This window comes from Chiloscyllium plagiosum, chromosome 31 (genome assembly GCF_004010195.1).
Source record: "Chiloscyllium plagiosum isolate BGI_BamShark_2017 chromosome 31, ASM401019v2, whole genome shotgun sequence".
Taxonomy (NCBI): domain Eukaryota; kingdom Metazoa; phylum Chordata; class Chondrichthyes; order Orectolobiformes; family Hemiscylliidae; genus Chiloscyllium; species Chiloscyllium plagiosum.
Window position 1 is genome coordinate 14,932,297 of NC_057740.1, and position 25,861 is coordinate 14,958,157.

The 25,861-nt window shown below is 40.0% G+C and overlaps 1 protein-coding gene across 1 annotated transcript in view; it reads right to left on the minus strand.

Annotated features, from left to right (window-relative positions):
• Positions 1-13,797: 13,797 nt before the first annotated feature.
• grin3bb (glutamate receptor, ionotropic, N-methyl-D-aspartate 3Bb) overlaps positions 13,798-25,861 on the minus strand; it is a 79,224-nt gene continuing 67,160 nt past the window's right edge. Inside the window, exons 5-9 of the mRNA XM_043720722.1 lie at positions 19,899-20,014; positions 18,321-18,472; positions 17,517-17,681; positions 16,692-16,759; positions 13,798-15,210 (exon numbers count right to left, since the gene is read on the minus strand). Of these exons, the coding sequence (XP_043576657.1) occupies positions 14,814-15,210; positions 16,692-16,759; positions 17,517-17,681; positions 18,321-18,472; positions 19,899-20,014 (898 nt within the window). The 3' untranslated portion in view covers positions 13,798-14,813. The remainder of the gene's footprint in view (positions 15,211-16,691; positions 16,760-17,516; positions 17,682-18,320; positions 18,473-19,898; positions 20,015-25,861) is intronic.

Below are 25,861 nucleotides of genomic sequence, written 5' to 3' on the forward strand. Positions count from 1 at the left end.
GTCTGCTGCACTGTGATCCTGACCTAACTATCCGTGATCCCAGTCTGCTGAAGTGGAGGAGATGCGGTGGAGGGCATCGTCGATCACGTCGGGGGGGAAATTGCGGTCCTTGAAGAAGGAGGCCGTCTGTGTTGTGCGTATTTTGAACTGGTCCTCCTGGGAGCAGATGCAGCGGAGACGAAGGGAATTGGGAGATGGGATGGCGTTTTTACAGGGGGCGGGGTGGGAGGAGGTGTAGTCCAGGTAGCTGTGGGAGTCGGTCGGTTTGTATAGCTGTGAAAGTCAGGAACAGAATGTAATTGTTGATGGTCATTAAAACCATTTCCAATCTCCACAGAAGATGAGTTGTTGCCTTTTGATTTCGACCAGATCAGCAATAGGAAGCTACAGTTGGCCTCAGCACCTCTATGTAGGGAAAATGAAGACCATTCATAGGTCCCATTCCTGATTGTTGTTTAATAATGCGCTGTTAACAAGTGTAGATAGATGGGCAGTGTTTATAATCATGGTGGTCATTGTTGCTTCTAAACTTGTGACCACAACATTTCAGCTTGCAGTCTCATTTGGGGTCCTGACCTCCACATTGAATGAGATGCTAAACCAAATCTTTCCAAAAGAAGGTGCAGCTGATCGTGTAGTTCTGAGGGAGTATTGACTGTATTACTAACCAAACTAAGCTGCCACAATAGCGAAAGCAGTCAGAATTATTACATAAAAATCTGTGTTTCTCACAGAAAATTATTTCTTCCTTCTCCCAATGAGAAGTGCTATATTCAAACTGCTTGAAAGATGTTAATATTCAGGAATACAACATTTCCAGCACCACACTTTTTGACCCATATATATGGGAAAGCACAGCAGGTCAGGCAGCATCTGAGGAGCAGGAGAATCGACATTTCGGGCATTAACCCTTCATCAGGAATATGGGGCAAGGTGGGGGGTGGGGTCGGGGACTATGAGCGTGGTGGGGAAGGTAGCTGAGAAGACAATAGATCCAGGTTGGGAGAGGGGCAATATTGATAGTTTGGAGGAGAGGGTAGAGCAGATAAGTGGGAAGGAAGGTGGGAGTGTTCAAGAAGGCAGTGCTGAGTTGGAGGGTTAGATGAGGTGGGGGGAGGGGAGATTAGGAAACTAGTGAAGTCAATGTTGATGCCATGTGGGTTGAAGGATCCCAAGATGGCAGATGAGGTATTCTTCTCATATATTTCCATATCTGGCATTGAGCACTCTTAAAAATATTTATAGTTGCAAAGTAAGGTTCCTTAGTAATATACAGCTCAAGTCTAGTATAGACTTCCTTTGCATCACCCTAACAAATAACTTGGCCCAATCTTAAAATTGCAATAAGCTGCTTTCACATTTCTGAGAGTTTGGTGCTGTAGGTCCAAGTATGGCAGAAATTAATTTGAAACTTAGTTTCCCAAACTTAATTTTAATTAGAATAATTCCTCTTAAAACAATGTTAGCAAGCCAGCAAGATACTTAGGATGGGAATTTAGTTATGAGAGGTTTGAGGCCCTGGGATGATTTGTAGTGGAGCAGAATATAAAAGAAAGTATAATGGAACATTTTTAAATTGTAAAGTTTTGATAAAGGAATTAGTGAAAGATTATTTCCTCTAGTTGGGGAGTCAGTGATAATGATATCAACAATTCAAAACTGCAGAAGGATAGGGAGAACTGTTAGAAATTCATTTGCACAGTGCATTATTGGAGCCTGAAATAGTACTGTCAGATGAGGTAGAGGGCCTCATTTAAAATTTATTTCTAGTTTTCATTTTAAAGATGTAGAGCTAAAGGGAGAGTAGGGAATTGGGTTTATTCTCCGGTTAATCTAGCAAATTCAGTGTAGACACAATGGAATAAAATTAGAATCACAATTATCCTTATTGTGCACATACTCAAATGAGTATAGCAAAATGTTTACAAGTCACCACTTATGGTGCTATTTTAAGTACAAAGGCATCTAGGTTCAGATTCTAAAGTGCAAATTATTAGGGAGAAAAGATTCAAAAAATAAGGAAATAAAAAGTTCAGAATAATAGTTCTTCAAATCTAGTAAATGCAGGCACCTAGCCTCTAGTCCACACTGGGCCTTGACTTCAGATCACGCTGGGCCTCACCTTAAGGCTGGGAGACTGCTCTGGAATCATTTTGAGGCCAGAAATCCATGCTGAGGCCACACGGGGGGGGGCCCCTTAGAGACTGCCACACCAGGCTACCGAAAGACCATGGAATTCTATGGTTTTATGCCATCATTCAAATTCTTTGAATGTAGTGTATTCTCTCTTTAGGAAAGCATCCTCATCCACAGAAAGTAATTGTGGGATGGCTGAAGGCTTTTACTGACACTAATGAAATTCATTGTCTTTGTGCCAAAAACCCACAACTACTCCGGATTCTCAATTCTTATAGTCTGGATTTTTGCGAAATGAATGAAGAAAATTAGTCAATGTAGTCTTTGCTCTAGGATTTCCCCATGTAGCCTTCCTGAGTGAAACCAGTTTCTGTCCCCTCACTTAATCTTGGTCCTTTCTATAGCTAATGAGAATTTCAATTCAGGATTTTTGGTCACAGTCAAGCAACATCATAAAACTGAAACCCTAGGCCAAGTTCCTTCAAATTGCTTCACCGATCTCTTTCCCTACATCATAAGGTAAGAAATGAGGGTGTTCACGGATGATTGCATAATATTCAGCACCACTTGCAAACTCCTCAGATCCTGAGTCCATATGCAACAATAAGTGGGTAAGACTTAGGCTTGGGATTGTAAGTAGTAAGTTATCATTGTACTGCACCACACCTAATAAATAATGATTATTTCCAGCAAGAGAGAATCTAACCAGCTCCCTTTGACATTCAATGACATCACTGTTGTTGCATTTCCCCACTATCAACATATGGTTCAGGCATTTGTCAATACTGTTGACCAGAAACTGAACTAGGTCAACCATATAAATAAAAGCAATGTACTGCAAATACTGGCAATCTGAAATTAAAGCTTCTGTGGAGATAGAAAAGAGTTAACATTTTGAGTCGAGTATGACTCTTCAGTGGAACAGTTAAGTAAGGTTTGTCCCAAAATTGCTACCTTAACCCACTTGAAGAGCAAGGTCAGCAGACACGTAACAACATCACTACCTTTCACACAACAACGTAACTTGGGAATATATCACTGTTCCCTCATTATCATTGGGTGAAAATATAGTACTCCCTTCTTAAAGACAATGTGGGAGCACATTCACCACATGGACTGCAACAGGTCACCTGCACAGCACACTCACCTGAGCACAGTACTGCATTGCCAGTATTAACTGTTTCCTTTGATAGGAGAGAATTTCACAGGATCAAGAAATTATTGTCAAATAACTATTGTGAGGAGAGTTTAGAGGTTGTACAAGAAGGTTTAGCATACTTTAATTTGAAAGAAAAAGTTCACTCAAGCCATTATTGCCCAAAATGTTTCAGAATAGAAAGAAATTTCTAATTCCAGCTAAATTAAGATATCTGAATAGAGGTTTGAAATAAGCCTTAGGGCTGCAACTGCAGAATGAGAAAGATAAACCCTTAAGGGAACACATTATGGAGGAGAATGCAAGGTAATTTTTATGTTTAGACAAATTGCCCTGATGTGTGAAAAAATTTTGCAAAGCAGCACCAGAGGGCGCTTTTTTACAGGTTAAGATGTTGCAGTGATAGTCCAAAAGAACTCTTGGGTCTAGAATCAAGTGAGCTGCAAATCTTACTTCTGAATCTTGGTATTCTGATGCTATGGGCATTAATTTAGAGGAAAGTTGGCATTAGTATTGCTCCCATTCACTGTTTGTATGAGTCATTCTAAATACCACATTGGTGAAAGTATTAGTGAGGACACTGAGTGCCATAGTGTACAGAGAGGGCTGGTTACAACTAACACATGATTTGATGTCTGACTACTTTCAACCTGGCTGCTCTAGTTAAGGCACTGTCTTAAACACAGTAACAGGACAGATCACCCCAGACCCCCAGCGCTACTTAAAGACAACACTGTCCAGCTTACAGAGTAGTTGCATAGTACTTAGATCTTGCTGTGTTTGTAGAAGTACTAAGTGGTGTTGTTCCAAGAAGTTGGTAAAGCCTGTAGAGAGTGTTGGGAAGGATTTAGTTGCTGTTACAAAACTTCTAAGTCTCTGTCATGGAGATTAGTGTCCAGTCATCATTTGGCTACAGCATTAGTGGAAGAAAACACAGTGGCAGAAAAGGAAATTAACTGCTCATTATGAGAAAAGAAAAAGAACTCTCACAGATTGCCTTACTCACCTAGGGTGCTAAGAGATACTTCTCCTAGTTGTACTTATAGCAGGAGTGGTGTGTTTTCCAGCTGCACTTTCACCAAGATGGTTACAAGGTTAACCTATCCGTACACCTCCTTGGAACAAGACTTAAAACGTTAAAGCAGAGAGTGGACATTACTGTCAGGCAATCAAGATCACCTAATCCCAAATTTATGTTATAAACCAGCAAACCATTCAGGCTCATTTAGACAATATAGCAAACACCTTGTAGTTCATCATCTACTGCATGCAGAAGGTTACTGAGGCTTTGACACTTCTTTAAATGGAGAGAAGCAGAAGTTGTTCACACATGGGTTTGCCAGGAGGGTTCTCCATCGTGTATGGTGCCGTTAATTGTACAGAAGTGGCTTGTGACTGTATTGAGACGTGCAGTTGTGTTTGCGAGCACCTAGTAATTAAGCTGATTTACCCCTGTGATCCTGACAGAAATTGTGATATCTTCATTACACCCTCTATCCACTGGACCAGCAACTTCTTAGCCAGTCGTTCAGTTGAACCAATAAGTGGCCACTCAGTAACAAGGGCTTTCTGCCCTAAACATAGCTGAGGAATCCCCTCCACAACTCCACCACTTGAAGTTTGTGCCTAAATGAGGGCCATTCTTACAAAAGCCACACGGCTAAGCAGTCAATTACTGAACTGAAGCAACGATTTGACTGTCTTGGCCATTTGGAAGAAACCCTCCCATATTACCTTGCAGTGATGTTATAATTGATGCTGGGTCTGTTGTACACTCAGCAACCTGCAGCATAAGTGGACAGCCTTCCTTGGCACCAGTGTTTTGGTGACAACGTTCGCAGGAGGAAAAGGAGGAGAAGAACTAAATTGATGTGGAGGCAGTTGTCTTGTCCATGCTCCAGGTGGACTGTCTATGAGTGGCTCATCAGATTCCAGTTACCCTGAATGAAAGCAAAGATCCGCACTCTTCAACATTTAACCCCATCTTACCAACAGCTGCATCCTCTTGAATACAATCCTGAAATAAACTCAATCACAAAACAGCCATTCCATTACAGCTTTATCCAAATACATATCCAATGCTCCATGAAATATTCAACTCACCAATCTCATCTCTAAGCCTGTGGGGTGCAAGTGGGCTTGTATAGCAACAGGTTGTATTTCACAAGCTCAGTCTGAATTTCCACTTTGGCACTCAGACTTTATACTGCAGTGAATGCCAGGATATCAGCCATCAGGTATTGCAACACAACTGAGTTGTCATGTCAGGAGTAGGTAAAAGCTGATTAAGGCATTCCAATCTGTGAAGACATGACTTGTCCAATATATTTGCTGTTTATTCCAAAAAAAGAATCAACCAGATGTGTGACGGACAGTTCTGTCCTGGTGCAAAGATCCTCTGAATCATACGATAATTTTGATACCTTTAAGTGGAGGCTTGATCCCTGAGAGAGAAGAGAATAGTGGGATGTGGAAACAGGGTGTGAAGACCTCATTTGATTGGAGGAGGTTAATGTACTGACTAAACATCAGCATACAACAGCTGAGCTGAACGGTTTATTTCTTTGTTTAACATCTCACAGAAATACTAGGTGACTAAGGGACTTAGACACCTAAGAAACTGAGAAGCAAAGGAAGTTAGTATTTATGTAGATGTACTACTTGAAAAGATAATTGAATTGAATATTAATAATTTTGCTCCACCAAATGAGCTTCATCTCAGAGCATTAAAGGAAGTGACTAAAGAGACAGTGGATTGCTTGGTTATCATTCCAATATCTGTGGATTCTGAAAAGGTTCTTGGAGACTGAAAAAAGACAAATTTAACCCCAGTATTTGCGAAGAGGGAGAATAGAGAACCACGGATGTCTTTGTTTGATGCTAGTAGGATGGAAAATGTTATAATCTATAAAAAAGGACGTCTTAGGTAGACGTTTGGAAAAAAAAGATTGGGGAGTACATGTATTTATGAAAGGGAGATCACGTTTGACAAACATATCTTTTTGAGAATATACTTGTAGCTTTGATCAAGGAGATCCAATGGATGTGGTGCAGTTGGATTTTCAGAGGGTTTTTGAAAAGGTCCCATACAGATTAGTAAATAAAATAAGAGCATTTTGGGTTGGAGGGAAATACTTTATGGTTGACTGAGAACTGGTTACCAAACTGTAATTAGAGTAGAAATAAATTATTTTTTCTCAGAATGACAGACTGTTACCAGTGGGGTACTGCAAGGGTCCACAGCTATTTACACTTCCTATGAAATAATTAGGATGTGGGCATCAATTATAACATTCACTGCTGACACCAAATGGGGTGGAAACATAGGAAGATGTAAGAAGGCTTGAAGAGGACTTGGGCTGAAAATGTGAGGCTGGAAAAGCGCAGCAGGTCAGGCAGCATCCAGGGAACAGGAGAATTGACGTTTCGGGCATAAGCCCTTCTTCATTCCTGAAGAAGGGCTTATGCCCAAAACGTCGATTCTCCTGTTCCCTGGATGCTGCCTGACCTGCTGCGCTTTTCCAGCAACACATTTTCAGCTCTGATCTCCAGCATCTGCAGACCTCACTTTCTCCTTGAAGAGGACTTGGACAGGCTAAATGAATGAGGTAGAAAGAACATGGCAGAATTTGATGTGACTATGTGTGAAGTGATTCACTTTGGAAGAAGAAACAGAAAGGATATTTCTTAAATGTGAATGATTAGGAGGTGCTGATGTTCAGAGACCTGTGCGTCTTTGTTCATGAGTCACTTGCTAAAAGCGAACATGCAGATGCAGCAATCACTTAGGAGGTAAATGTAATGTTAGTCTTCGTCAGGAAGGTGTTTGAGTGTAGTTACCTTGCTGCAGTTGTATACAGCCTTGGTGAGATCTCACCTATACACCTATTGTATTTGGCTTTGGTCCTTTGTCTAAGGAAGGATGTACTTTCAATACAGGGAGTGCAACCAGTTTAATCCCTGAGATGGTGGCATTGTCTTATGAGTGGACACTGAGGTAACTGAGTTTGTATTTTCTCGAGACTGAAGAATGAGAGGTAGTCTCATTGAAACTTTAGGATATTTTCTCTGGCTAGTGAGTCTAAAACCAGAGGACATAATCTCAGGATAAGGATTGCACATGTAAAACTGAGATAAGGAGGAATTTCTTCACCCAGCGGGTGATGACATTTGGAACTATCTACCCAAGGCTGTGGAAGCTCATGACATTATTGATGAGATTCTGAAGACTAATAACATCAAGGAATATGGAAATAGTGCAAGCAAGAGTTTAATGATCAGCCATGATCCAATTGACAAGTGGAGCAGACACAGTGGGCTGAATTGTCCACTCCTGTTCCTGTGTACCTAAATTCAAATAGTAAAAATATGCTTTGATACAGGGCTACTTAATCAAGAATAGCTTATAAAATAGCACAGCTTATTTACTTCGTTTATAGCATGTCCTCTCTCAGTAAGACCAAACTACATTATTCAAAAGCAATTCAGATCACACTGAGTCCATAATGTCAGCTTTAAGGTTTCCCATGTAATGCAAAATGATGCACTTTTAAGAATAAATTGCCATGCAAATTTAATAAAGTGTCTAAAGGATATAAATGATATAGTTGTTGCATATTGATTCAGTTGTTTAGCAAATTACCAGACTCAATTGTTGTTGGTTTCTGAGTATAATTAAACAGAGAATGGTATGGAAAAGTGGCACTTTATGCATAAAAACAATTTATCAGCAAAAAATTATTTCTGGTGGACAGAAGTCACAAACGGGGGTAAAATAATTTGATGTTTTCAAAATGAACAATGTGTAGGATTTACTACAGAAAAAGATGGTCAGCCCATTGACCTCAGTGAAGGCAAAAGGGAGTGAAATCCATATAGCATCTATTCATAACATTACATGTGGAGGAAAGTTGTGCATAGCGGCAAACTCATTAGAACTGGTTTCTCATGACAATTCACAAAAATACATATGTAATAGTGCCTTCACAATGAGTTGGAGGTAACTAATTCTCTTATTTGTGTCACCCTTGACAACAGATCTCCTGGGAGAATTGAACACTAAATATATCCATAAATGCCAGCTTGTCTCAATTAACAGAATTCTTGTCATTGAGTCAATAGACCAAAGATTCTAAGTTTCAATATAGAACTGGAATCTCTAATCTGGGCTGATATGAATGTTCTGCATTAATAGCAGTGCTATTTTTCAAAGGATGTGAAGAATCTTAAGGCTTTTTTTTCAAACAGCAATGACTTCTCCCACAATCTTCGTTTTATTATGAAATTTGTGAATCAATTGCTTCTACCAAATATGGTAAGAAAATGTTGGATTCCAGAGCTAAGAAAGGATTTAAAGATCTCTCCAAAATAGTCCAATTTATAGATGTGCAGATTCACAAATAAAAATAATTTGGAAGAGATAAGGGCAGAAAGAGAATAAAGAAGTTAGACCAGACCAGAGCCAGTATCGACATATGTTTGAGTAGCCCCAAAGATTAGAGATCAGTGTGACTTCTAAAGTATCATCTAGTTGTTAAGTATTGCTTTATTACTTAACAAATTATTTTAACTTGTCACATCAAAACTGCTGTCTATCAATTTTTGTCTTACCATGAACCCAAACAGAGGCTTGAGCAATTTGGAGAATTTTAAAATGACAGTTGGTTCCCCATTTATTCTCACTCACTCCATGATACCTTCAAATAACTCTCATAAGTATGTCAAACACAATATCCCTTTCAAAGATCCATGTTGACTCTGTCTGATTTTGTTTATGATTTTCCAAATCAGCTGTTACTACCTCTGTAGTAATGGATTCTATTGTTTTCCCAATGGCAGAAGCTGTATTAACTAGTCTTTAGCTCTTGCCTTCTATCTCCCTCATTTCTTGAATAGTGCTAAGATTTGAGGTTTTCAATCCTTTGGATTTTCTAGAATCTAGGATATTCTGGAAGATTGCAATCAATACATTCACTACATCAGAAGTTATTTTCTGTAAGACTAGAGGGTGCTGGCACTCAGGCCCAGGGCACTTGTCAGCCATCTGGCCTATTCGTTTTTCTAATCCTTTTAATCATTGTAAGTTCGTCCCTCCCATTTGCCTCTTGTTTTTTTATGCAATTCTGCAATTCTGAAAATAGATACAAAAGGCTTGTTTCAAGCCTGTACCATATCCTTGTTTCACAATATTAGTTCACAGTCTCACCCTGCTTACACTTAAGTAAAACAATGAACAGCAGATGCCACAGATCAGAAACAAATATAGAAATTGTTGGTGAAACTCAATAGGTTCATAAGGTTAGATCGCAGGGGATCCGTGGGAGCTAGCCAATTGGATACAAAATGGTCCTGAAGATAGGAAACAGAGAGTGGTGGTGGAGGGATGCTTTTTGGACTGGAAGCCTGTAGCCAGTGGTGTACTCCAAGGTACAGTGCTAGGTCCTCATCATATAAATGTAAATAATTTGAATGTGAATATAGGAGGTATAGTTAGTAAATTTGCAGATGTCACCAAAATTGGAGGTCTAATGGACAGTGAAGAAGATTATCTTAGAGTACAATGGGACTTTGATCAGATGAGCCAATGGGCTGAAGAGTGGCGGATGGAGTTTAACTTCAATAAATGTGAGGTGCTGCATTTTGGTAAGGCAAACTGGATTAGTAGTTATACAGTTAATGGGAGGGTCCTAGGGAATGTTGCCAGACAAAGGGACTTTGGGGTGCAGGTGCATTGTTCCTTGAAAGTGGAGTTGCAAGTAGAAAGGATGGTGAAGAAGGCTCTTGGCATGCTTGCCTTCATTGGTCAGAGCATTCAGTATAGGAGTTGGGATGTTATATTGCGGCTCTATAGGACATTGTTGAGGCCAATTTTGGAATACTGTGTCTAATTCTGCTTGCCATTCTATAGGAAGGATATTGTTAAATTTGAAAGGGTTCAGAAAAGATTTACAAGGCTATTGAAGGGAGTGGAGGGTTTGAACTATGGGGAGGAGCTGAACACACTGGGGCCTCTTTCCCTGGAGCGTCGGGACTGAAGGGCGACCTTACAGAAGTTCATAAAATCATGAAGGATAGGATGAATAGCCAAGGTCTTTGTCCTAGGTGATGGGAGTCCAAAACTAGACAGCACAGATTTAGGAAAGAGTTTAAAAAGGATCTGGGAGTAACATTTTCAAGCAGAGCGAGGGTGGTGCATGACTGGAACAAGCTGCCAGAGTAAGTGGTAGAGGCTGGCACAATTACATCATTTAAAAGGTATCTGGATGGGTATATAAATAAGGGTTCCGAGGGATATGGTCCAAATGCAGGCAAAAGGGACTTAGTAAGTTTGGGATGTCTGGACGACGTGGACAGATTGAACCCAAGGCTCTGTTCCCATGCTGTGTGATTCTATGATTCTATGACTCCAGGTCTGGCAGAATCAGTGGGGAGAAAGCAGAATTATCTTTTTGAGTCAATTACTCCTCATCAGAACTGTTAGTTGCTAGGTAAAAATGGTAATTACGCTGAATACGAGGTTGCAAATGGAAGGGAAAGAGGTGAGAGTTAGGTGGAGAAAGGGCCCAGAGAGAGTGAGAGAAAGAAATACGAAAGGGTAGGCAGACAAGGGGATTATTGGCAGTAGACCAGGACAGATGAAAAGCTGAATAAGTGATAATGAGAGCTGAGAGTAAGAGAGAATGAGTAAGTTGTGCTTAAAGCAACTCATGTAATGTCATAATAGGCCTGAGAGTGGGTCAAAATGGGTTGGTTTAACACAATCCATGTCATGACTGGACCAGGTGTGGGAGTGGAATTGAAGAATATGGTGCTGGAAAAGCACAGCCGGTCAGGCAGCATCTGGGGAGCAGGAGAATCGATGTTTCAGGCATAAGCCCTTCATCAAGAATGAGGCTTATGGGCCAAGAAGGCTGAGAAATAAATGGGAGGGGAGGTGGGGCTGGGGGGAAGGTAGCTGGGAATGTGATAGGTAGATGAAGGTTGGGGTGAAAGAGATAGGTTGGAGAGGAGGGTGGAGCAAATAGTTAGGAAACTAAATAGACGGATAGGACCATTCAAGAGGATGGTGCATAGTTGGAAGGTTGGGACTGGGATAAGGTGGGGGAAGGGGAAATGGAGAAACTGGTGAAATACACATTGATCCTGTGTGGTTGGAGGGACCCAAGGCGGAAGATGAGGCATTCTTCCTACAGGTGTCAAGTGGTTAGTGTTTAGCGATGGAGGAGGCCCGGGACCTGCATGTCCTTGGCAGAGTGGGAGGGGCAGTTGAAGTGTTCAGCCACGGAATGGTGAGGTTGGTTGGTGCGGGTGCCCCAGAGATGTTCTCTGAAACGATCCACAAGTTGGCATCCTGTCTCCCCAACGTAGAGGAGACCATATTTGGTGCAAGGGATGCAGTAGCTGATGTGTGTGGAAGTACACGTAAATTTCTTTCAGATGTGGAAATATCCGATTCTCGAGGGATAGAAGCATCAACCAATTCGGCCTCTCTCTATAGCTCAAGCGCTCCCATCCTGGCAACATCTTTCTAAATCTTTTCTGCACCCTCTCAAGTTTAAAAACATCCTTCCTATATAAAGGCAACTGGATTTGTATGTAGTATTCCAAAAGTGATTTGAGCTATGGGGAGAGGCTGAACAGGCTGGGGCTGTTTTCCTTAGAGTGTTGGAGGCTGAGGGGTGACCTTATTAGGTTTATAAAATCATGAGGGGAATGGATAGGGTAAATAGACAAGGTCTTTTCCCTGGGGTGGTGGATTCCAGACTAGAAGGCATAGTTTTAGAGTGAGAGGGGAAAGATTTAAAAGGGACCTAAGGGGCAACGTTTTCATGCAGAAGGTGGTGTATGTATGAAATGAGCTGCCAGAGGAAGTGGTGGGGTTTAGTACAATTACAAAATTTAAAAGACATCTGGATAGATATTTGAATAGGAAGGGTTTAGAGGAATGTGGGTCAAATGCTAGCATATAGGACTGGATTAAGGATCTCTGGTCGGCATGGACAAGTTGGATGGAAGGGTCTGTTTCTGTGCTGTATATCTCTATGATTCTATGACTCTGTGCGCAATGTGCTGTACAGCCACAACATGACATCCCAACTCCTGTACTCAATGCCCTGACCAATGAAGGAAAATGTGCCAATCACCTTCTTCACCACCTTGTCTTCCTGTGACTTCACTTTCAAGGAACGATGCGTCTGCACCCCTAGATCTCTTTGTTCGGCAGTACTCCCCAGGGCCCTACCATTAACTGTATAAGTCCTGCCCTGGTTTGCTTTATCAAAATGCAACACCTCACATTTATTTAAATTCCATCAGCCACTCCCCCAGCTCATTGGCCCATCTGATCAAGATCCTGTTGCACTCTGAGATAATCTCCTTCACTCGAGGGCCTATTTTTTAACATCCTACCTAGTTTCCTACTTTCTCTCTGCAGAATCTCAACTTTCTCTACCATGTTGTTCACCCTAAGTGGAAAATGAGATGTTTTTTGAGCTTGGCTGAGCCTCACTGGAACACTGCAGCAGGCCTGAGACAAAGATGTTGGCAAGGGAACACTGTGGGGTGTTGAAGTGGCAGACAGTTGGAAGTTCATTTTACCAACAGAACATAGATGTTCTGCAAAGCAGTCACTCAGTCTGCATTTTATCTCCCCAATGTAGGGGAGACTAACTATAAACAAATACAGTAAATAAATCACTACTTCACCTGGAAAGTATGTCCAGGGCCTTGGATAATGAGGAGGGATGAAGTAAACAGGCAGGTATTACACTTTCTGATTTCATGGGAAGGTGCCATGAAGGTATGGGGAGTGGAGGAAGAATGGGGCAGCACAGTGGCTTATTGGTTAGCATACTACCTCACAGTGCCAGGGACCTGGTTTTGATTCCAGCCAGGGGCGATTATTTGTGTAGAGCTTGCACATTCTCCCCGTGTCTGAATGGGTTTTCTCCCACAATCCAAAGATGTGCAGATTGGCCATGACCTCTTACCCAGAGTGTCTACAGATGTGCAGGATAGGTGGATTAGCCACGAGAAATCAGGGTTACGTGTATAACGTTGGTGGTTGGGTCTAGATGGATGCCCTTTGGAGGGTCAGTGTGGACTCAAGAGGCCATATCACCTGTCTGCCCACTGTAGGGATTCTATGACTCTATTCTATGATTCAATGAACTGGGGTATCCTGGAGGGAATGATTCCTGCAGAATGCTGATAAAGGAGGGGAGGTAATAAATGTTACACTTATCTCTTTCTTTAATACACATGCTTTTATATTTTTTTGCTAGCTATTCCCCAATTTCCAATCTGGGTCTTTTAAAAGTCATTTTCAGCTTGTTTTTAAAATTTTCGAGAAAGCTAAGCTTTTTAGTGCTGAATATATATTTTTCAAGTTTATGCTTGACTTCCTATAGTTAGCACAGATACTGTATCCTTCTCATAGCACTTTTCCTTCACACTGTAATATACTTTGTTAACAATTATGAAATATTTTCTTAACTTTTTGCCCCTGTTTCCTTAGTATCTTTTAACATATTTTTCATCTCACTTTAGGCAAGTCTACTCTTTGCGTGCCTTTATTTATGTTTAAGACAATAAATTCAGACTCAGATTTCCCACCCTCAAACTGGATGTGAAATTCTATTGCATTATAATCCTTTTTCATTTCATATTTCCATCCAAACTAACTCAATATTTTGGTTCTCTGAGCCAAGATAATTTCTCTTCACTTATCATCCCTTATTAACAGAGCCTACTTTTGTTTTAGCTTGCGACAGCTAGGTGAACAGTCTGTTTAAAGAGATGGGAGACAATAAAGGGATATCAGCAATTAATGATTGACCATATTAAGTTTGCTACTGTATATGTGTATGGAAGGCAGTATCAAAGAAGGTGAAGAGTTCTAGTTTCAAAGACCTGTGATGAGAAAGTCCAAGCATTCGGAGTCTTGATTTTTAAACAATAGTCCTGCTAATCTTGTAGCAATTCAAGTCAAAGGTGGTTTCTTTTTAATGTCTATTGCAACCAAGCATATCAACTATTAATAGCAAAGAAAAACATATCAATTACCTGAAATGTTGTTAAGTAGCAACGACGATTGTCTGAGACTAGCAGCAAATCGACACATTTTATATATTGCAGTTTCAAACTAGTCTTTCTATCCCTGCCCACCACCCTCCAACCCTTTCTATTCTGATGCTGGTGAAGTAGGTTTCCTCAGATTCTGTGACAATATTATGCAGATTTTATGTACATAGGCTTAAGATTTTTATTATTAAACATCCTGGAATTGGCTCTGTTTCAGGTTCAGTGAAAGCACCTGAATTTTTCTGTGATAGTTAAAAAATAACTGCATCAGTTAGTGTCAACTTCTATTTAAATCAGCTTGCAAGTGATGCTCATGCAGCAAAAGTGCTCTGAAATGTGCTTTATGGAATTCCAAATGGTCAGGTGAAGATCTCTGAAAGGTTGCAGCCAATTTGTTTTCAATCAAAAGGTCCACTTATGTGTAAACTCACGGCCACCATCACCTCTTGTCATGATTTTCTTTACTGCCAGTGTCTGTGGGAGTTTGGTGACTGTCTTTAGGCAGATCAATGCAAGCAGCTAATTCGTCCCTCTTGTTCATGGCAATTCGCAGCTGCTCTTTGATCGCCTGTATCCTTTGCTCCAATTCTTTTAGTTCAATGTCACGTACGTTCTTCTCACTCTGCTGATAGTGCTCAATCCCGCCGTTCTCACAGATGACCCCAGGCGATTCCTTTTCTGATTTGACCATGTAAGGATCCCGTGGACAAGCCTGAAGCTCAGACTGGGTCCTCCTGTTGCCCTTGACCACTGCCCTTCTCACATTGTTCCACCTTGCCTGGGAAGTCACTCGCACCGTAGTGGGTGGCACCTTCTCGATCTTCTGCAAGGTGCATCTGTGAAACACAAAGCTATTACCATGCCTTTCCCACATATCTAGTCAGCTTTGCTAAAGGGTAACTCATTGCTCAGCTCTTAAGTCATGCAGAACATCTGAGATAACTATATTATTTCTTTCAGGTGTCAGCACTTTGAGCACAATTTGCTAAATCAGGCCCAACAGCCAAAGCATTATCAAGGCAACCTCTATGTTATATCACTTAATCTGCTCTCTAGCAATAACATTGCATTCTGTCCCATCTCCAATGGTATCTCGTGGAATGTTTAATCTATCCCAATATCCTCCTGTTTCTTCTTGGTCATCAGGTGTGAATCCAAATGCTTTTCTATGGGTGTAAACTGTTACAACTTTGGCTGCTTTTGCTGAACATCTGGCTTCGCCCAATAATTCACCATATCCCCTCTAGCACAAAGCCCAATGTGACATTTGGAATACTGTCTACATTTCTGGACACCACAGATTAGAAAGGATTCAAAGATCTTGAAAGGAGTGCAGAATAGATTCAGCAGGATGTAAACAGGATTCCCAAGTGGTGAGTTATGGGGGGAGATTATGTAAACTAGATCTGTATTTCATGGAACATAGAAGGCTAAATGATAATTTGATTTAAGTTTCAGGATTTTGAAAGGAATTCACAGGGTCAACAGAGACAAACATTTTCCATAGACAGGCAATTAAGAACAAGGGTATATAATCTTTAAAATTGGGGTTGAATTATTCAGGAAAGAGGAGAAAGTGAGGACTGCAGACGCTGGAGATCAGAGTCGAAAAGTGTGAAGCTGGAAAAGCACAGCTGGTCAGGCAGCATCTGAGGAGCAGGAGAAGATGAAGAGCTTCCTGATGAAGGGCTTATACTCAAAACATCGACTCTCCTGCTCTGCTTTTCAAGCTCCACACTCTTGGCTACTTTCTCCCCAGCTCCACCCCCCTCCCATTTATCTCTCCACCCCGGAGGCTCCCTGCCTTCATTCCTGATGAAGGGCTTTTGCCCGAGACGTCGATTTTCCTGCTCTTCAGATGCTGCCTGACCTGCAATTTCCAACACTAATCTAGACTCTAATCTCCAGCATCTGCAGTCCTCACTTTTGCCTATTGGAGCTATAATACAAATCATCATAGAATAGTGGAATGTGAGGGGCTGAATGGCCAATTACTGCTCCATTGGTCCTAGTTCTGTGCTCCTCAGCAAATCAAACTGCTGTTGACTTTGATATCACCTCCACCTCTGCAAACTCTGCATCATATTTCCTTCCCAGTTTAAAAAATAACTCCTATCTTCTATGTTTCTCTGAATAACAGAATCTTGATTTTGAATCCTACGTATAAAAAATGCCAAATAAGTGGTCGGGGTCAGGGATTGGGGCTTGATTTCAATTTATTATCAATATTAACTCTGTATTTTATATTATTCCTTGACCAATACTGCCTTGAGAGCAGTTATTTCTAATTATTCATATATTCATATAAAAGCCTCACCTTTTATCTGTCTTCTCTTTCTGAATTTTCTGCTCTTCAAAGTTCATATTTAAAACGCGATGGATTTTCTACAAAAAGGAATGAAGATCTGTTATCACTTGAGACAACAGAATTTACTGCACTTGGTCATAAATAAAAGACCAACAAAGTCAGAAAACAACTTGAAAAGTGTTGTGTCGTTTCTGAGTGTGGCTGGGCAGTGAATGAGAGGACTGTGCAGTCAGGACAGCAAAGCCTGATGCAGACTCCAGTCAGTGACTCCATGTATGCATTTCCTGGAATACAGTGATACTGGGATATTGGGAAGACCACTGTAAATCTAGCTGTGATCAGGTATTTCAGCAGACGCTGCCGATTCTCCAGCACCTGGAGCATTCATGGTCTGGAGGATCAGTTACATAATGAGACATGGGTTGGTGAGCAAACTGCTCCCAAGGTTCCTTTTATGCTGCCTCATTTCAGCATACATAGGACAACATAAGGTGATCATGGCCCAGAGTCTTCTGATTATAATCACAATTCAACGACATGAGGATCCACATACCATCTGCTACTGCATTGATTCTAAATTATTCAATGCTTTCCTCACTTTGGACTGTGTAAATTGCATTTCGGTTCAGTAATTTAACAGTATTCAGCTGGTGAGTATTAATGGGGAATTCACCTACCATCATATGAGTAGACTGAATGAAGGTTTAGTTTTGGATGTGCATGATATGTTTCTTTGTATTAAAAGGCTGAGAGTGAATAAAGTTCAAAGTTCGATGATTTTCGATTTGATTTTCCAAGTTGTAATGAGTAAAGTGTTGGTATGAAAAGTCTCACCTGGCTTGTGTGGAGCCAATACTTAAACCTTTTCCGTTTCCGAATCCTTGGCAGGACCAGTCTGTAGACGATCTGTTCCCCAACAGTCGTCAGTAAAGAGCCAGCGAAGCCCAGGCACAGCAAAACAAACAGCCCTGAGAAATGTTTAATGCCCATTTGTAATGTCTGCAAAAAACATATTTCAAATTTTAGTCTCAGAAAAGAGTTAGGGAGAAGTCAGTGTGAGACTGTGTGTTGGAACAGACATCAGCTTCTCGTGGTCTCAGATGTATTGCACCAGAGTGACAAGAGGACATTCATCAGTACATTCACAGTTCTGTGTTCCATGAGACATATTAGCTGCTGTCAGCATACAGGGAATGCGAGTCTCCTGATTTGATTGCAAATCAGTAGCTGACTCATTTTATCTACATATTCACTGCAGAGGTGACTGAGAGGTGACCTTAATGAGGCATATGAGACACAAAAAGTAATGAAAAAGGCAGGTACTAAAAGTTACTTCAAACTAAATAGGTTTGATAGAACAGGGTAACACAAGTTCAACATCAAGATGTAGAACTGATGTTCAGGAAGCTGTTCCTTACTGGAATGAACAAAACATGGAATGAACTTCAGATGGGTTAGAGAGAATGGCATCACCTATGTAACTAATTGGAGGCTGTAATAGTGTAATATTGGCTCTGATGACACTTACAGATGCAAAGTCCCCCCCAAATGCATTGACAGTAAGGTCAGATTTTGTGAATATTTTTTAGCTAATGATATTAGATAAGGCTGGGAACAAATAGGCTTCATGTTTCTCACCTCTGTCACCTCAAACGTTCGTTTTCCACATGGGACCATCTTGTACCACTTGTCATGCAGCATATCCATGAATCCATCAGATTTGTAGCGACTGATCAATTCAGAAATGTTGGAATTTAACCCTATGTTCTGGGGCAAGCCTATTCCATACCCTATAAAGACAAAAGAAAAATATTTTAGTTTAGATCTTCACCAACAGCAGTGAATCCTCAAGAGGTTAATAAAACAGGCAAGCGTTTATCAGGAACCTGAGCCCTTGTCCAAATTTTAAACGACTGACTTATGAAACCAGTTGCTGGCAGAGCGATGATCATCTTAGCACAGGCTGGTAATCTGAGATGTATAATCAGTAGTGCAAAGAGCCATGATTCTGGCTAATTATTCAAATAGATAGATGATAAGGCCAGGGCACTGGCATCATTCACTGTGCTTCCTCAAGTAGTGTCATGGGATTTCTAACATCTCCCTGAAGAGAAAGATATGCCCTTGGTATAAATCTCATGCAAAAAATGGATTTTTGATGATGCTGCTCTCCTTCAGTACCATGTTGAAGTGTCTATATCGGTTATGTGCTGAAATTCTGTAAACAAGCTTGAATGTACAAGCTCTTGACATTAGAGGAGCACACGTTACCAATCAAGTCAAACGAACATCAGAAAAATGAAGTTATTTATTAGTTTTATGATTTATTTGACAGTTGTTTGATATCTAAGATTAGGTATCACTTTGTGCATTCGTAATATAAATAAAAAGGAAATACTGTGTTGCTGTAAAGTCTGAGGGAGAATGCCTAATCTGATGCAAGGTAAAATGTACATTTTAGGCCCTAGCTGAAAGCTGTGGCTTTTAGAGTCATATAATCCCTATAGTGTGGAAGTAGGCCATTCAGCCTATTGAGTCCACACTGACCATCTGAAGAGCATCCCACCCTGTGCACCCCCCACCCACATCTTTGTAACCCTGCATTTTCCATGGTTAGTCCATGTAGCCTGTACACTCTGGACACTGTGAGCAATTTCCCATGGCCAATCCACCTAACCTGCACATCTTTGGACTGTGGGAGGAAACTGGAGCACCGGGTTGGAGAAAGGATGCGAATAAAGCACTGTCAAGGAAGATCTCTGCATTTGATTCTAATTTTATAAGAATTCAGAATGTGACAAAATGCTGCTTTTACTTTTTCTGAGTTTTTGTCTGACTTGTACACAACTCACATGGGGCATGTCACACCTTCAATGCATTATGTGGACCGACATGGCACCTACTGTTAAAGTTCACCTGAGAATGTAACTTCAAAAAAGTTCAGGAATTTATCTATGAAAGAATTAAAACCAACATGGTCATTCTAAAAGATGAGAGATTTAACAACAATCCAAGTCTTTTTCAATATATAATTCCAGTTACATCACACTGTAAACCTTTGCTATAAATTCTTGTGTCTTATGATCTTATACTCCACAACCACCTGATGAAGGAGCAGCGCTCCAAAAGCTAGTGCTTCTAAATAAACCTGTTGGACTATAACCTGGTGTTGTGTAATTTTTAAACTTTGTACAACTCAGAACAGTAGTTTCTTACCTTCGATGGCAAATGGCTTCCCCACTGTTATCAGTTTACAGTCAGCATCAATTGACACTTCATAATCCAACAGAGCCTTGTCCATGATAAATGCATCCAGTTTTGATGGATCACTCCTGCAATTCAAAGTAATTGTAATTAAAAGTGAGATCTCTGCCTTTTACAGAACAGAAAGTTTTATCTCTACCAGGATGTCTCATCTCAATTGCTGCAACTGTTTGTCTCTAAAGTTCTTAGCATGGTACAGTTCATAGCTCTCTCACCACTATATTTAAATATACAGTAATACAGATTCAAACACAATCCCCTAGGTTAAGATTTCAATGCAATATTGAAGTAGTACTGCATTGTTACAAGTGCATTCATTTGGAAAGGTCATTAAACCAAGGTTCTCTTTTATGCATATCTCTTTATTTAAGAACAATATTTGATACAAACTGCAATAAATTTTCTAACCATATCTCTACAAAGGATTTTGAAAAACAATCGACCAGAAATGTATAGAAGCTACAGAGAATTCTTCAGCAGATCAATTAACTCACTGGTACTGACACATCTCAGAAAATTGGGTACAGTGCATATGCTCAAAGTTCACAATCTGTATTTAGTGAACAGAATCATAAAGTAACAAACCTAAGGCTAACATTAGTGGAACACTGAGGCCTTCAATTGAAACGTTTAGGTCAGTGGGTAAATTGAATTTCTGCATGAGATACATTTCATTGTAATATTAAAATTTTGCTTATGACATCATTTTGGAGTGTACAAATATCAGTTATTGTGATGAAAGTGAATTACACAAAATTCACTTTTCCTGAAAGCATTTTGTATGTGACATTGGATTAGGAATAGTACTACAGATTTAATGGTCAATGATAAAGGAACAACACTCACTGTTCACTTCAACTGACTAAAGATTTTTGAGGTTTTCTGTCATTGGGTGATTGATATATAGGGGCTCAGCAGCATCTCTAGAAGAGCAGCCATCAACTCATACTCGAATCTACTGTAGCATTGACTCTGCAATGACAGTGTGATGAAATCCTTCTTTTTCTCTCAGCATTGTTTGTACAAAAAACCCTACCTTTACGTACTATCAGTGATAAGCTGGAGTTGTGCCAAAGAATAAGTACTGGAGCTCAGTTTTTAGAGTTGAGGAGTGAAATAACTTCACAGAGGACAGTGTCCCATCAACAAGTCACCCTTTATTTATACATGAACAGTCCTTGACTTTAGTACTGCCTCATTCAGAGTCAGGTACCAGAGTGTTTCTCACCCTTTTATATCCACCAGGGCTCCCTGATTGGTCCAGATTAACAGCCTCAATTGGGGAACTCATATTCTATTAGGTCCAGCTGGTTGACATCATCACAATCACTACAAGAGGATCATGGACACAGGAAAGAATCATTATCAACCAAAACAGTCATAGTCATTGAAGCAGTCCATGATGGAGGAGCTTCTGAGAGGGGGTTTCAAGGTCAGATTGGCAAAAGTGAAGTTTAATTAGAATTGATGACCCACTGTGTAATTAATATCTAAGGGGGGTTACTGATTTTTCTTGATCACATTTACTATGTGATGTGTTCTAAAGAATGTTTGATATAGCACCCATGATTACCATATGTTTATTCTGAGTGTTAGAAATAAATTGTACATGTACTGTAGATTGTATTACAGTTCCAAATTTTACAGTAAAATTTATCACTGTACAAAACCATGGAATCTTAAGGTTTTATGTTAGTAGTGAGTATTCCGCAGACATGCACACACACTCGCAAAATGGGCTAATGGATTTTAGAGAAAAGACATATTATTTTAAAATAAGATTGAGTTGTGGGGTCAGGTGACCCTTTTATTCATGTCAGTAAAAATAGAACTACACAAAGCATTGGAACTAGCATTCACATCAGGGCAAAATGATAAAATACAAACAGACTGTTGAGACAGTATGCAAATACAATAGACTTCTGTGGATTAGTAATTGTCATTACTCAATAATTGAAGAAATGGTTCACAATAGACTTACTAACTTCTTTTAGCTTCAGAATGGAATTTCAAACAAATGGATTTGGCAAAAAATGTTTTCTACTATGACGGTAAGAATGTGTCCCATTGTTTGACAATGACTGAGTCATCAGAGACCACTTGAGAGGACAATAAAAGACAGATACTATGGTCAAAAGACAGAAACAAGGCTCCTGCTAAGGGACATTTAATAAGGCACATTTATGGAATAGCAAAAAATGAGAAAAAAATCCAGACAAGACAAGAAACAGGCACTGACTAGGATCCACCAACAGCCAGAGAATTTAGACCAGCCTTTACTTAGCGATGTGAAGGAGCAAATAATGTTTACAAAAGAAGGGTTCAATAGATCTCGACTGGAGTGAAACAGGGACACTTGTTCATGTCAAACAGTAAACCATTGTAAATCTGTAATCTTCAGACCCTATTTCTTCACAGGCCTGCAATGTATCAAGACTACATCTCAGGAGAAGTGAGTGTCACAGTGATTCCTGCTCATTTTCCAGGTGTGAGTACGTTACTCTTTTGTAATCACTTTTCCTTAAGTGTGTGTTTGCTTGAGTGTGGAACTGAATGTTATTGCAAATAGATTTCTGCTGTTCAGTAACAAAAATTCATCTTTCTTTTCTTTGAAACTTATGAGAAAATCTATCATTTATTTTTGAGAGTTATAGCACTCAAAGGGATTGAAACAATTTTCTTTTAATACATGTCTTTGTGGTCGGTTGAGAGCTGGATAAAAGGGAATTAGATTAGATTAGATTAGATTACTTACAGTGTGGAAACAAGCCCTTCGGCCCAACAAGTCCACACCGCCCCGCCGAAGCGCAACCCACCCAAACCCCTACATTTACCCCTTACCTAACACTACGGGCAATTTAGCATGGCCAATTCACCTGACCTGCACATCTTTGGACTGTGGGAGGAAACCGGAGCACCCGGAGGAAACCCACGCAGACATGGGGAGAACGTGCAAACTCCACACTGTCAGTCGCCTGAGGCGGGAATTGAACCCGGGTCTCCGGCGCTGCGAGGCAGCAGTGCTAACCACTGTGCCACCGTGCCGCCCACTCGTGCCACTGTGCCGCCCACAATTAAAAACCTAGAAAGTTAGAAGTTTGTTCAGTAACAACATTAACTGAGATCATAACAACTGGGAGCATTTGGTGGGATTTTTTAATTCAGTGGATTTAAAAGGAATCTGTGTTTATTTTAAGAAAGTACAGAGTATATGATAATTCTGGACATAAAGCAGCAGAAAATAAGCAAAGGGAGACAGATGAGTTCCTAATTGGAAAAGTTACAACAAACAGCCTACTCAGAAATTGAAGCAGAAACAGTACTAGAGAGTTATTACTGGAAAGGCAAAGTATTAATGATGAAAGGAGACCACCTCAAGTATCAGCTGATGAGGAATGGACAGTGGTCCATCAGATATTAATTCCAACTGAGTGTTAGAGTGAAAAGTTATAAGTGGCTCATGGAATTCCAACAGCAGGTTACATAGATATTCGGAAAAAGTCTAAAATATTAAAATATTTTTAATTGCTTGCATTACATTAAAATGTAGTCACATCTTGTCAAACATTCCATACATGGCAGATAATGGGAAACCCCAGTCCTCGATGGAACCTGTGGCTTTAATTATGAAACTAGCTTTTGAAGAACCATTGAGCAGGACTTTAATAGATAGTGTAGTACACCAACCTAAACTCAGGAATGGGAAACAGTATATTTTAATCATTAACCACAAAATTTCCTGAAGCAGTGTGTTTAGGGGAAATTACTACCAAAAGACAGTGGAAATGTTAGTTCAATTATTAACAAGATATGGATTACCCAATGAAATACAATCAGATCAAGGCTCAAATTTTAAGTTAAAAATGTTCAAATAAATTATGATTATTTTGGGAATGATACAATTTACATCTTTTGCTTATAACTTCAAGGACCATTGGAAAGATGAAGATTATGATTACAATTTATTGTTAAGAATGTCTTAATGATTGGAATAAAGGAATTCCTTTATTGCTATTGACCATTAGGATTGCTTCTAATGAGTATAATTTAGTCCTTTTGAACTGATTTATGGACATGAGGTGAGAGGACCAATTAAAAACAACTGGATTTATCAGGGTTCAAAAACAATGCTTCTACATATGTTTTGAAGTTAGACAAAAAGGTCACCAAAGCATGTGAGCTGGCTAAAAAATATTTGAAGGATGTTCAATACACAGTGAAAACTAAAGCTGATTAAAAAGACCAAAGTTTTCTTTTTCCCTGAAACAAATTGTTATTATCAGTCTCTGTAAAGCCTTTATAAGAAAGATTCACTGGACTTTGTGACATCAGAAAGAAACTCACTGAGGGGAATAATGTAGTGAATAGTCCAGACAAAAGAAAGAATCAGTGATTGTGCCATGTTAACATGATTAGAAGATACTATGACGAGGATGGAAATTAGGATATAAGCATACTTATGGTTGTGAAAGAAATAGCAAGTGAAATAGGAACGTTAGAACAGTTGGAGATCCACCAGAAATTGAATACTCAATTGGTGATACTCCAACAAATAGATTGGAAACATGAAGATGCTTAAAAGGTTAAGATAACATCATGTTTTATCATTCTGCGGACAACTGAAATGACTTACAAAGGCTATTACAGAATTATATTAATTTGTGGAAATAAGGGAAGATAAACAGGTTTGTTAGATTAGATTAGATTACCTACAGTGTGGAAACAGGCCCTTCAGCCTAACAAGTCCACACCGACCCGCCGAAGCGTAACCCACCCAGACCCATTCCCCCACAATTACTCCTTCACCTAACACTACGGGCAATTTAGCATGGCCAATTCACCTAACCTGCGCATCTTTGGACTGTGGGAGGAAACCCACGCAGACACGGGGAGAATGTGCAAACTCCACACAGACAGTTGCCCAAGGCGGGAATTGAACCCACGTCCCTGGCGCTGTGAGGCAGCAGTGCTAACCATTGTACCACCGTGTTGTTATTCTTTAATGTAAGACATGTACTACCTATAAAACAATTCCCTTACAGACCCAATCTGAACAGATTAGCACAAGCAAAGGAAGAGATTAAGTTCATAATAGGCAATGACATTTCTAAACCAAGTCATAGTAACTGGAGCTCACTTATTGTGATGGTGCCAAAACCAGATACGTCACAAAGGCTCTGTATTGTTTATCACAAGGCTAGTGGTAACAAAATTCATATCCTGTCCTATTCCAAGACTGGAGGACTACTTTGAATCAATTAGGTATGCATGATTTATCACAAAGATCAATTTGCTAAAGGGATATTGACAAGTTTCTTTGATTGATAGCATCAAAGAACCAGAGATACTTTATCAATGCAAATGACTGTTGTTTGGAATCAATAATGCACCAATTATTAACAAAAGTGATAGAAGGAATCTGTAATTTTGAGGTTTACTTAGATTGGTTGATTGTTTTTGGTCCAACTCGGGAAGAACATTTACACCACTCAACTGAACTAAATTGATCAGCTACAAAAAAACAAACAATTTGGTGATAAATCTGGCTAAGAGTAACTTTGCAAAGGCAAATGTGATTTATTTTGGCCACATTGTGGAACAAAGCCAAGTAGCAGCTAAAGAAGGGAAAGTACAGGCTGTTTTCCCTTGCCAAGAACAAAATGTGAAATGTTGCCTTACGTTGTCGTGAGTAGATTCTATTGCAGGTTTTATTGAGAGCTTCAGAACCATTATGATTCTGTTGAAGAACGGAAGAAAATTTGAATGGATTCCAGAGTGTTAAAGCATGTCTGAAAACTTGAAAGCACTGCTGACAGCTCCCCTGGTTTTAGCCATGCTGGCTGTTGATGCCAGTGACATTGGTGTGGGGGCTTTTTACTCTAAGATGATGAGATGGGGATTGAATGATCTGTTAG